Source organism: Pteropus vampyrus, unplaced genomic scaffold (genome assembly GCF_000151845.1).
Source record: "Pteropus vampyrus isolate Shadow unplaced genomic scaffold, Pvam_2.0 Scaffold326, whole genome shotgun sequence".
In the NCBI taxonomy this organism is placed as follows: domain Eukaryota; kingdom Metazoa; phylum Chordata; class Mammalia; order Chiroptera; family Pteropodidae; genus Pteropus; species Pteropus vampyrus.
The window spans coordinates 1,832,758-1,845,648 of record NW_011889107.1 but is presented as its reverse complement, the minus strand read 5'-3'; the positions used below and the strand labels follow the sequence as shown (position 1 = coordinate 1,845,648).

General features: G+C 38.2%; 1 protein-coding gene across 14 annotated transcripts in view; it reads left to right on the top strand.

Moving 5' to 3' along the window:
• The window catches only part of NFYC (nuclear transcription factor Y subunit gamma), a 61,172-nt gene that overhangs the window by 29,020 nt on the left and 19,261 nt on the right, over nucleotides 1-12,891 (top strand). For 11 of the 14 annotated variants that reach the window (XM_023521964.1, XM_011377958.2, XM_011377951.2 and 8 more), the window contains 3 exons: nucleotides 3,325-3,437; nucleotides 10,436-10,507; nucleotides 11,840-11,953. In XM_023521964.1, coding sequence (XP_023377732.1) covers nucleotides 3,333-3,437; nucleotides 10,436-10,507; nucleotides 11,840-11,953 — 291 coding nt within the window. In that variant the 5' untranslated portion in view covers nucleotides 3,325-3,332. Of the gene's footprint in view, nucleotides 1-2,596; nucleotides 2,651-3,318; nucleotides 3,438-10,435; nucleotides 10,508-11,759; nucleotides 11,954-12,891 lie in introns of those variants that run through there. The other 3 variants (XM_023521960.1, XM_023521963.1, XM_023521962.1) reach the window with 3 other exon arrangements.

The window sequence follows — 12,891 nt, the reverse complement described above, 5'->3', positions numbered from 1 at the left end:
CTTTATTCTTTGATAGAGATAGCAATTTAATGTGAAATAAAAAGGGTTCTAAAATATAAATCTCTTTTTTTCTTTTAAATACCTTCTCTCATCATTCTAGAAAATGAACCTAGCATATTTTCCATGAGTTGTAGATGTTATAAACAGGTTACTTCTGTAGCAAAATTAATTTAGTCGCAATTTATGTATTAATTATTAAAATAAGAAGTGATAAGATTAACTAGGGTTGCTTTATATTTTTTAATTTGTTGAGGTGTTTGGTGAGCAAAATTTGTTTGTGATTATTATTAGGTTTTTTTTTTTTTTTAATGTTAAGTTGTGCCTTAGAAAATATTGAGCACACCAATTCGTTTTTGTAAAATCTGTTGCTTGAGATTTGGTCTGATTTTTAAAGCCCCGTGTAAAGACGATTGACTTTAAGGAAAGCCTTTTGAATCAAAGTACTCACTTTTTCTAGGACTTTACAGTAACAATTCTTCCAAGAAGTATTAAAGGAATAGCTACTAATAATTCTGTGCAAAGATGCTAGACAACATGCTCCAAATCTTTTTCTCTTTTCTTCCTGAGAGGATGGTCTGTCCCTGGTTAGGAGAGTATCTTTGTTTTTTTGGTCAGGAATTTAGAAAAAGGTTTCTGGATGGAAAAATTATAAAAGCTATTAACTCTAAATCCAAAGCTCACACAGAACTTTGTAAATTCAACTTAATGTAAAGAACAGTCAGAGCTGTCCAAAGATGGAAAAGAATGCCTTACCAGTAAGCCAGTTTCCCAGAACTGGAGAGGAAGGAGCTCATATTTAAGCTAAATGACCACTTAGGGTGGGATTAAGGAGGCTGGGCAGAGGTTGAAGTAGAGCTGTGAGTATCTTTTAGAGGGAGTGGGCTTGGTTGGCTCTTAATGTCTATTTTTCAGCTCTAAATTTCTGTGATGCAATAAAATATAAAGGACATTATTGATGTATTTTTTGCCATTATCCATTTGTGATTATCTAATTCAGATGGGCCTCTCAAGTTAAAAACTTAGCTTTTAGTTCATTTTCAAGTTCCAGAAATATTTGTTAACTTCTGTTTTGCACCCAACCCCTACTCCAACAGTGTGTGGTTCTGAGCCACCCAAAGATGCATTCATGATCTATTGACTGCACGCATGTTTGGGAACTGATTGTGCCAACACATCCTTAGTTGGGACAGTGCAAAATTTAAAAGCAGACTGTGCACAGACAGTGTAGAAAGTGCTTCTTGAATTGTTTGCCTTTGTAATGTTTGTGGGAAGAGATCAGAGGACAATCAAAAATTGTTACCAACTTTCTAAATCTCACAGACCTTTACACCCAAACTACACCTACTCATCAGTAGCAAGTAGCAAGTATACAAAGATACCACATTGGCAATTGTGCATCTTCCTCCTTTGACTGTAGCAGTTCGCAGGGCAGATTTTGCTAAGATGAGTCCTGTCAGTGAATCCATATAATAAAAGGTTAGATTCTTATTTTAATTTGTTTTGATAATTATTTTAATTTCTAGAAAGATATTTTTATTTGCCCCATTTTAAAAGGTTAAAGCCGCACCTTCATTGTCATAGGTAACTCATAAGAATCTATTAATAAAAATAAACGTCTCTAGATTACCTTGATTTCTTTATTCTCAATACATCTAAGAGAATAGTGTCTAGGCCATGCACATATGGGTAATAAGTAAAAATGTAATAGGAGCTGAGTTGAGGACCATTCTTGGTTATTTAGGACTCAGGATTTTATCTAGTCATTTCCAACTCTGATTCAACACTCTTCACTTTAATTACCTCCAGAAACGCCAAGATCATATTGCTTCCTAGTACTTAGAGTTCCTGTTGATGTATAGAGCTTCTTGTAGGCCTCCAGCACCAGAAATTGGCTCCAAACCTTTTCCCATTACATCACCACCCACTAATGTCATTACACCAGAGCGAAATTTGCTTTGAAGATTGTACTCTTGTTTTCTTCCCATTTCTTTCCTTTCATCATTTCCTTTAGAAGGAAACAGGAAAAAAAAAATATTGGAGACTCTAGGACAATCCCAGGCAGACATTTGAGTGAATCAAACATCCTCACAGTCTACACCTAGATTTATCAGCCTTCATTCCACTCTGCTGATGGAGAGTGATCAGCCCAGCATGTATCCACATGGAGCCTGGGAAGTAACGCATTTGGTCATGTGACACTTGGCTTTGGTGCTTTTGTTTCAGCCCTTCAGAAATAGTTCTTAATGACTTACATAGCTCCTGCCAGCATCCTGTCACTGGCATGTTAAACCTTTTCAAATAATTTCCCAGAATAGAAATTCTTAGGATATCACTAAGTTTCTAATTTTTTGTGTGTGTTTAATTAAACTGTTTCTTGCAGTTAAGTATTTGCCAGATAAGCATTTAAGCCATCTGGAGATTTTTACTTTCCTCCCTGTAAATCTTTTAAGACATTACGATATTTACAGTTATAGCTGATGTGGGGGTTCTCACTTATCTTCCCTCCCACATCACAAAGTAGTTGACCAAATGCAAGTTCTGACCCTCTCCTCTCTATCCTAAATTTAATTCCCCATTGTTTTTCAACTATCTTTAGAGCTTCCAGTTGATGGTGTGCTTTGTCCGGCTATGCACTGACAATAAGGTTTAGGTAAGGAACAAACTTGGTGGTCGGTTCAGTTCAGAAACTTTGTGCCACCCCCTCAATTACTGGCCTAGGCTTTAGTGCTTTTGTTTCCTTTGAGGCAGATTATCTTGAGATTAGAAGGAATAATCATCAGTAGTCCCAAAGAAATGGGGCCACAGTATCTAGAACAAAGGAACAAACTTGATTCATTTTATGACTTTGGGTTTACATTTCTGCGAAGTTTTAATCACTGGGGACCCTTACTATATCTGTTGCAGCCTATGGCATGGAGTGTGAGAAGCCACATAGAACTTGAAAAAAATATTGGAGGAATGATAGTGAAAATTTATGAACTGGGTTAGGGCAACCAAGTGCCTTCACCCCCAAGATGAGACATTAAAAGCCCTTGATTTACATTAGGATTTCAGATTGGATTTCTAGCAATTTTAGATTTTCTAGTTGGAGCTCCTTGATATTCTCTGAGGTATAAACTGAATAGAAGCAAAAACTTTCCCCTATATGTTTTTGCTAAGATTTAAGTCTGCATTAAAAACCTCTTTAGCATAATTATATACCTTCTCAGACTGAAAAGTTGATGAATTAGTGAAAATATCCACAAGGAAAGATATAAATAACCTGGACAGAAAGTCTGACTTTATTATTATTTTTATGTGTCTCATGTACGTGTTTGTTTTCAGTTGTCAAAATGTCCACAGAAGGAGGATTTGGTGGTACTAGCAGCAGTGATGCTCAGCAAAGCCTACAGTCCTTCTGGCCTCGTGTCATGGAAGAAATCCGGAATTTAACAGTGGTAAGAAAGAATGAAGTTTTTAACCAATATAAAAAGCCATGAGATGAATAACCAGAAGACTAAAACATGTTTAATCTCAAGCACATTTACAAAGGCTTAATCCATTCCTGACCTTGGGATGAGGAAATGAAAATATAATTTACCTTAGGTGAGGTAACTATAAGGATTTTTTTTCATATTTTAGTAACTTTTCCTTAGGCATATGAGTGTGTAGTGGATATTTTGACTTGAAGTTAGTTTAATGTGAGGCATATCTTTAGAGAATGCAGAAGAGCAGAGCTCTCACTTTTCTTCAGTAGCTTGAGCTCATTTCTTAGGCCTGATTTAGTGGCCCTGCCAAATTTCTAGAACCCGGAGAAAACTACTGAGCAATTTATTCAACAACAAATCTATTATAAGCCATCACTCTTTCCAGGTTTTACATGATATTTTTAGATTAGGGTTTCTCAACAGCAGCATTACTGACATTTTGGGCCAGGTAATTCTTTGTTGTGGGGGCTGTTCTGTGCTTTATAGGATGTTTAGCAGCATCCTTGGCCTCTACTCACTAGATGCCAGTAGCACTCCCACCTCTTGCCAGTCGTGAAAACCAAAAATGTCTCTAGACATTGGCACATGTCTGCTGGGGGCTACAGTCAAAATCATCCCCTGTTGAGAGCCACCGACTTAAAAGAATCAAATATAACCCTGGCTGTTGAGTGTATAATCTAATAATTATAACGAGTCATTTATTTAACAAGTATGTATTAAATACTTACTGAGTCAGGCACAGTGAAGAATATGAAGCAGTAAAAGTGCTATGGGAGCACAGAAGACAATGCTAGTTCCTCCCTGTTTGAGTTAGGGAGGCTGTAAGAAAAGAGGACATTTTGTTGAGTGTTGAAATATGAGTAATCATTCACCAGGTGGGAAAAGGAGGGGGAGAATATATCTTGGGCAGAGAGAAGGGCATGGAGGTTTGTAAGGACATGGATGTTCCTTATGTGTAGAGGAACAGCAAGAAGTTCAGAGTGGCTGGAGGTTACTATGTGGGTAGTAGGGGTTGAGGGTAAGATTAATGGGTATAACAATGGTAACAGAAGGTGAGACATGTTAGAATTGGAATATTTTCAGAGTGTAATGTTAGGTCCTTAATGTATGTTCCATTTGGTGTCATTTTAGCAAATACTGAAAGAGCTCTTTAGGTTAGATGTGTCACTCCTGCCTTGAAGGTATTAGCATCCTGGCAGAGCAGACACTGGATTCCTTCCTAATGTAGAAATAATGTTGCAGTTTTTTAGTTAGTGGCTTTTAACCTCTGACATATAGTTTATTTATTCAATCAACAAATACTTATTATGCACCTCCAGCTGGCGATACAAGATACTGTGGACCCAGCAGTGAACCTGACAGACAAGATCATTGTACTCATAGAACGTATATTCTGGTGGGGGAGACAGACTATAAACAAGTAGTGAATAAATAAAATAACTTCTCATTGTGATTGATGTCCACTGACTTCTGGGGTAAAAAACTAATTCATATTCTGGATGTACCTGTGGGTTGTGTTTGTTTATATGGGGGATTTTCAGCAGTTTGGATTTCCACTGAAAAGTCATCAGTTCTCTTCTGTAATTAAGAGGTGGTAGTTATCTATACTGTCTCAGATATAAAAGAGAAAGTAGGAAAAAATGAAATTATAAAGTCAAAAGTGGTGTCTTTTGTTCATTTTGAGGGGATACTCTCGCGGTTAATATAATCAGGTTTTAGTGCTGGGGTCAGCCTGGTGTAGAACTAGTGCTCTCCTGGGGTGTGTGGTGGGGCTAGGCCAGCACCCCAAGTCTGCGCTCAAGCTTGAGCACACAAACAAATCCAGAATCAGGCAAGTGGCAAGAGAAACTCTAGGGGTTCAGGCTCACCACTTTTCTGTACTTCGTTGGGCTTTGATTTTTTAAAAACTTGTGGTAAAAAAATAAATAAACCTTACCATCTTAACCATTTTAAAATATGTAGTTCAGTAGTGTTAAATATATGCACATTGCTGTGGAACAGATCTCCAGGACTTTTTCATCTTTCAGAACTGAAACTCCATACTCATTAGAAAACAACTGCCCTTTCCCCTTCTCCATCCCCTGGCAGCCACCATTCTACTTTCTGTTTCTATGAATTTCACCACTCTTAAGTACTTCATATAAGTGCATCCATACACTATTTGTCTTTTTGTGACTGGCTTCCCTTAGCGTAATGTCTTCAAGTTTCATCCATGTTGTAGCATGTGACTGGATTTCTTTCCTTCTTAAGGCTGAATATTCTCCATATATGTATATATGTATATATATGTATATATATGTACATTTTGTTTATCCATTCATCTGCTAGTGGGCATTTGAGTTGCTTTTATTTCTTGGCTATGGTGAATCATGCTGCAGTGAACATGAGTGTGGGCTTTGATTTTTTTCCTTACTTGATTTAATTTTTAAATTTGAAAGCACATTATGTTGTTGACCAACTTTTTGTACCTGGGCAGCTAGTCCATCAGAGGTTACTTTGAGGGATTCAGATCTAGTTCAAGTGTTATGAATAAGAAGAAAGAAGAGCAAGGAGGAAAGTTGTCTTTAATCATTTTTCTATTGATGGCTAACTACGATTTTCTTCCCATGTACCTTTGAAAAAGACTCCTAGAATGCTACTATGGTATCTTATAGCAGATGCTTAGAAGAACATTTGGCGTATAATAGGTACACAATAAATATGTGAATGAATTAGACTGCTCTGCTCTAGATTTAGCGCGAAGCAATATCAGTGCCACGTTTGAATGAGAATGCAGTCCAATAAAGTCAGAGTGATCTTTCCCTTTATGAGACTCTTATTTTCCCTTCTCCCTATGGCACATGAAGGCATCTGCTTCTCTGACTGCACCTCTGCCTGTGTAACTTGGCCAAAAATTTTAGTAGTTAGTCTGTGCCTTTCTAGAACTCAACAGTACTTGTAACCAGACTTGTTCAGATATGTCTGAACCTCTTAGTTTGACATCTCAACATTTCTAACAGGTTTTTAAAAACTCCATATGTTCAAACTATCCAAACATAAATAAAACTTATGAGAATATTCACAAAGTGTAGTGGTCTCTAAGGCTGGGACACGGATTGTTCCAAAAACAAGTAATTGAAGTTGGCTAGGTGTGATATATTTCATGATGTATTGGAAATACTGACCCCAGTCATTTTGGTCTGAGTTCTGGAAAAGCATTTATCTTTCATCTCAGTTTGGCCATCATGCTCTCCTCACTCTTAAGAGCTCTGTAATTGTCCATAAATCTAGATGTTATTCAGCTGGAATCGAAGTTGGTTAAAAACCATACCAAAATGTTTGTACACCAAGATGATTGTGTAAAAATACCATTTTCCTGCTCAGTAGAGCTCTGAGAACAATAATTAACAGACTTTTTGACATTGAATTTTACCCCTCTAGGCCTCTTTGAAAGTGGGCAAGAAAAAGCTAAGTTTGTCTTTTGGGGGGCAAGTAGGGAGGCAACAGTGCTGCATCTTGAAAAGAAAAATCTAATCCTCGCCTAATTTACTCCCTCCATCCCATTCAGCCTTCAATTAGCTGTAATTTAATTCCTAAATCACTTTCTTTTAATTGCCAGTTACATCTTTTCATTCTTCAGTGTCTCCAGATTAAGGCGATGGCATTTCTAATATTACAGTCAAATCAGATAACCATTTAAACAAGAACTTGGAGGTGAAGGTTGGTGGACTGTTATAAAGCAGGTCCTGTGTTCTTTGAGCCCTTCCTACAGAGCAGTGCTTCTCAGACTTTGTTGTCTAATGAACCACACGAGGATCTTGTTTAAATTCAGATTTCGATATAGTAGGTTTGGAGCAGAGCCTGAAATTCTACATTTCTTTTGAGTTCCTAGGCAGTGCCATTGTTGGTATAAGGACCTCACTTTGAGTATTAAGGATTTAAAGCAGTGGTCCTTAACCCTCACTGTGGATCACAGTTATCAGGGGAGTTTTCAAAAGTGATGGTAGGAGTTCCTAAGTCAGTTAATCTGGGGTAGAGCCAGGCATCTTATTTTTCAAAGGCTCCTTAAGCGATTCTACCATGTAACCAGGGTTGAGAATCACTGCTTTTGAGAGGATTAGAATCTTGACTTTGCGGGAATCCCTGACTGGGTAGGGCCTAGAAAAGATTTCTCATCATTATTTGAAACTCTGGATGTTCTTTAGCGCAGCCTGAGGCCCCATTGACTTATCTTTGGCTCTTAACTCTCATTGAGTGAATTCAGACTTTTTGAAACTCAGCAGTTTCAGATAGCAACATTGTAATGTAGTTCTTTGGTTGTGGTCAGGAGCACAGGAATGTTCTCAGAGAGAATTCTGTTCTTCCACCTTCCTGATATCACTCCCAAGAGTAGAAAGAAAAAGTCAGTATGTCTCAGTTGCTCTTCTGCTTGGGTAGTTAGATGTTACTCACATCAGTTGCATGGTTGCCAATAACAAAGGGAGCATTGAATTGAGAGTCAGTTTAGTGGACCTCAACCTACTGATAGTGAAAGGGCTCCCCTCTCCAGTAAGCCTATCATACATAACCCTTTCCATGTGACTGGAAAGCTAGGATGAGAGTATAGAAAACTGGGCTGTTGTCAGCAGTAATGAACCACACACACATCTGAAGATCCCCTTTTCACACACTGCCCCTTGAGATCTCAAGGTTTGGGGATCATGAGAAAGTTTGTCATGAAAGAAAATGCTTGAGTAGGGCTTAGAGCAGGGCTTTTTGTGAATTTTACACCTCTCCAAGGTGGGAATGATGTAATCTCTTTATCCTTTCTTGTTGCTTTTGGTTAAATGATAGTTTCATAGAAAGTCTAAAAGTGGTATTTTACCCTTTCAAGTTGGGGAAGGAGATCTTTTTATCAGCTTTTGGGCTTTGATTAAGTAACCTTGGAACAATCTTATGGAAATTATATTCAATAGCCAAGTTAAATGAGAGCATACTTGCAAGAGAGCTAAATCTTGTGGTCATAATCTTGTGCTGTGTGTATTATCCTGGGAGGCCTTCCAGAGGAATCATCATCCCCAGCATTGTCTTTGGCATTTCTGTTTAGCATCATCATTTTCTGTGATACACCACACAAGAAGGAAGATCAGTGATCGATTTCTGTGGTGAAACTTTTTTTTTAAATCCCTTTAAGGTCTGGCCCCAATCCAGCATTCCCTTTCCTGTTGTTTCCTTCTGTACTAAGGTCATACATCTAAAACTTGAATAGGCCGTGTTTTCTGTGTCTGTGCTTCTGCACATGCTGTTCCCTCTGAATAACATTCTCATACTTTTTCCACAAGGAAATTTCTACCATCCCTTAAACACAATTCAGATGTCAGCCCCTCTTTTGAACAATGTCGACTTCTCTTGCTCACTCCAACCCCCAATGCCAGCTGGTAATTTCCTTCTTTGTCTCTGTGGGATTCTGCACCCCCATTCTAATATAGGATAGGATATTATAATGTTTTGATATGACAGTCTCTAACAAACAACATTGTTCAAAGATAAGAATTTATTTGCATCTTTTACATAGTAGTAGGTATCATATTAGTTGAGTTGCATGTTGAGTAAATGAAAGAGGAGAATAATAAGAATAGAAAGAATGTGTCCCACTGTCTCCTTTTGGTGAAACTTTAATAAACTGGACTTCTAAACCTCTGCTACTCCCGGGTTAGTTTTAGTAGAGGCTTCATAGAAAATATTGATGCCTAATTTGAAAAAGGAAAACATGAAAAATTAGGGTTGGAAGTTTGTAGAGGTGAGTGGTAGCCAAGCAGCTTGTTGGGTTTGCATGGGGAAATTAGATGTCTTGGTGTACATTTTATCCTAATACTCTTTCTTTCGTAATCATAAAATGGTTTTTGGATAAGCCGTTTATGTTTTTCCAAAATGCCCCCACTGCCTTCTTTGACATAGAGTCAAGGTTTTCTGTTGGTCTTGGAAAAGAAAGTTCACTTATATGTTAATTATGTGAAATTTCAAATAACAGCTGTTCTTTCCATAATGTGATGATGCAAATTCCCAGGTGAGCATATTGGGTTTGGTGAGTCACATTTCAGACCACTTATAGAATCAATCATTTGACACCTAGTCCCAGCAGGGATTTTGCTGATTTTAGCTAATCTCTGCCTTTGTACCTTTCTCTTCATTGCAGCTCTGAAACCCAGAATTGATTTTTATTTCTAGAATTGCATCCATCATTGGCCATGTGTTTAAATACCAGTGGTATCAAAATAAAACAAACAAAAAAAGGGCTTAATCACAAATAGTTGAGTAGTGCTGGTTAAAAGCACTTTCCTAAATCCTATTCACAGTAAAAGGATGTGGTTTTCCCTCATCCCAGTCTTGTTAGTTAAGAAAAAATGTGCCAGGATTATTCCAAAAAGCCAGCTGATAAATTCACACTTGACCTTCTTTCATATGCTTCCTGCCCCACCCCCAACCAAATTTTGGAGACAAGCCCTTTTTTACTGTGGTGAGAAAGGAGTTTCTCCCCAGTTTCTGGTGGCAGGTTAGTGCAAAGGTCAGAAATAGCCAGTATCACATTGGCTGAAGAGAACTGTGGGTCACTGCGGTCAGGTGCTGCTGGCACTTGCCCTTGTAGTCTCTGAATAGAAGAAAGAACTGACAACTTAGAAGACTGCCCCGAGGCAAAAATCTTGTTTTAATGTGCATATTGCATACTGGTAAACTTTCTTGAAAAGAAAAAGACACTCATAATGCACCTCTGTCTTGTGTTGGCAAAGAATCTGGTATCGTTTGGAGCTATTTTTCTGGAGGGTATGGTGAGAAGCCATCATAAGTTTATCTTGAAATCTTTTAAATGTTTGAAGCTCTGCATGAGTTAAGAAGAATTTTGCTGCACCTTCTTTTCTGCCATATTTTCTGGAAGGAGGGACTAAGCCAATTTGTGTTGTGCTGCCTGTCGTACCCTATTGATTGTCCCCACCTTTTATTACTCATTTCAGAAAGATTTCCGAGTACAGGAACTCCCACTGGCTCGTATTAAGAAGATTATGAAACTGGATGAAGATGTGAAGGTGAATTCACATTCATTTTTATTATTTATATTGAAAATAAAATGGTAAATTATTGCTCATTTCTCTAGGGCTCAAAGTTTAAACAAAAATGAAAATATTATTGCTTTATTTAGTTCCTGGTAAAATTATTAAGTGAGCTGAAATTGAACAGTTTTAATTGTTATATTATATGATGCTTCTCTGAAAATTAGGGCTATCTTCTTTCTAGATTTTGAAAAGATGCTGAGTGCTTTTCAGGCACCCAGTTCTTTTCACCATGTATTGTAAACATGTGTCATCAAATCAACAGGACAGTGCCATCTTTTTAACATCTTTTTACAATCTCTAGTTTGTTGATCTGAACTCTAAGAAATATTTGATAATGATATTGCATCTGTGAGTTGTTTTACATGAATTATACTTGAGAGAGAATTTACTTGACGATGGCTATTTCTGTATTTCTAGGGGTTCACCTCCCACTATAACTGAGGAAATGAGCAACTCTCTCTCCTTAACCACTCAAAATTAATAGTCTTTTGTATTTGTATAGAAAGCTAACAGTTCACAGCAGTTTTCCCTTCCATTAGCTTACTTCTTCCTTATAGTAACCTTGTGAGATTTAGTAGGATAAAAATTATTAGTTTCATTTTATATAGGTATGGAAATAAAGAAAAGAGGTTAAAAGTGACAGACCTAGCATAGGAAAACCAAAATCCCAGTTTTCATCTCCTGCTTCCTTAACTGCAGAGCCCTTCCCATGGCTCTATTCTGTGAAGACCACCTAACTAAGGATTCAGAGCCTTGTTTGACCAAGAGCTTACATTACTGGAGCACTTACTATGTGCCAGGCCCTGTGCAAGGTGCTTTTACATATATCATCTCATTGGATTCCCACAGCAACACTGGAAGGTTATCCTCTTTTGCAGTATATAAAAAATAATGCCCAAAAGGATGGGCAGCCTGAGATTTTTACCTAAATCCATTGGTTCTCAAACTTATTCCCCACTTTGTCTCTTCTTGGATTAGGACCTAAACCCTGTACTACTTACTGGCTTTATGGCCATGGGCAAAGCACTTTATCTTTCCTAAACCATAGTTTCTCTGAAAGGCTATTATGAGAGTAAGAAAGTACATGATAGGTGCTATACAGTTAAGTATTCTTTCTTTCTCTTTCCTTCTGTCTGCTACCTGCTTTGTCCTTACTCATGGATTTATTTTACCTTGGAATTTCCTGAGGCTACCACATACTTATTTTCCAATCCTTGCCCCATAGTCCAATGGCAGGACAGGAACAAACTGACTGGCTTGAGTGACTTGCTGGTGACTGACAGGGAGGGCCTACGTCTGTTGCAGATGATCAGTGCAGAAGCCCCTGTGCTCTTTGCCAAGGCAGCCCAGATTTTTATCACAGAGTTGACTCTTCGAGCCTGGATCCACACAGAGGATAATAAGCGCCGGACTCTACAGGTAATGTTGTAGACTCATGTTGGGAAAATTGGACACGCAGTTGCCTTAGTGTGCTTCTCTTGCATGTCTTTGGACCAGAGATTATTCTTCCTTAGGCCTCTGTCAGGCCAATGTGTATAATTGGCTTCTTCCTCTACTGTTGGGAGGTAGGCATACCTAATAGCCATGCTAATATTTTCCCCACCAAGAATCTTATTTTCCAATTCTTCTGTGGTTTTCACAGCTCAGTGACTGAACTCTTCAGTTGGTGAGCCCTCACTATAATCAGAAGCTATGGTGATATTTATATATTCTCAGATAGATAAACAATTTCTGGTTAGAAGCCTTGAGAGATTCCAGGAAAGGACAGTCCCAGGAGGACTCAGTCTCACTAACCTCATTAGCTTTTTTGTTCCTTGTCTGCTTTCCTGGGACTCCTTTCCCCATTTTTTTTTGTTTGTTTGTTTTTATTTGAATCCAGCAAATCAATATTTACATTGTATGAAGACCCCTTGGTCACTGACTGTAGAGGCCCTCCCCTGAACAGCCAGGCCACAGCTCTTGGAGGAAAGGTTTCCCAGAAGAGGAGGGTATGACAGATTTAAGACAGGGTAGTACTTTAACAACAAAGCCAAGAAAGTTAATTATGTTTTTTCCTCTTGTGTCCCTTTACCTCCAAAATTGAAAGAACATGGATTTATTTATGTATTCTACAAATATTTATTGAACACTCACAGTATGCCAAGTACTATTTTAGGCCCTGGGGATTAATACGCAAAACAGACAAAAATCTTCCCTCTTCCCCCCCCGCCCCCCCCCCCCCCCCCCCCCCGTTCCCCAACTCTGGGAAGCCTACATTCTAGTGCAGCTAGACTTTCACTGAAGGAGAACTTACTTTATGCTGCCTCGATGATCTAGAGAGATCCAATTAAAGCTACTTCAAGATCAATTCAGATTAA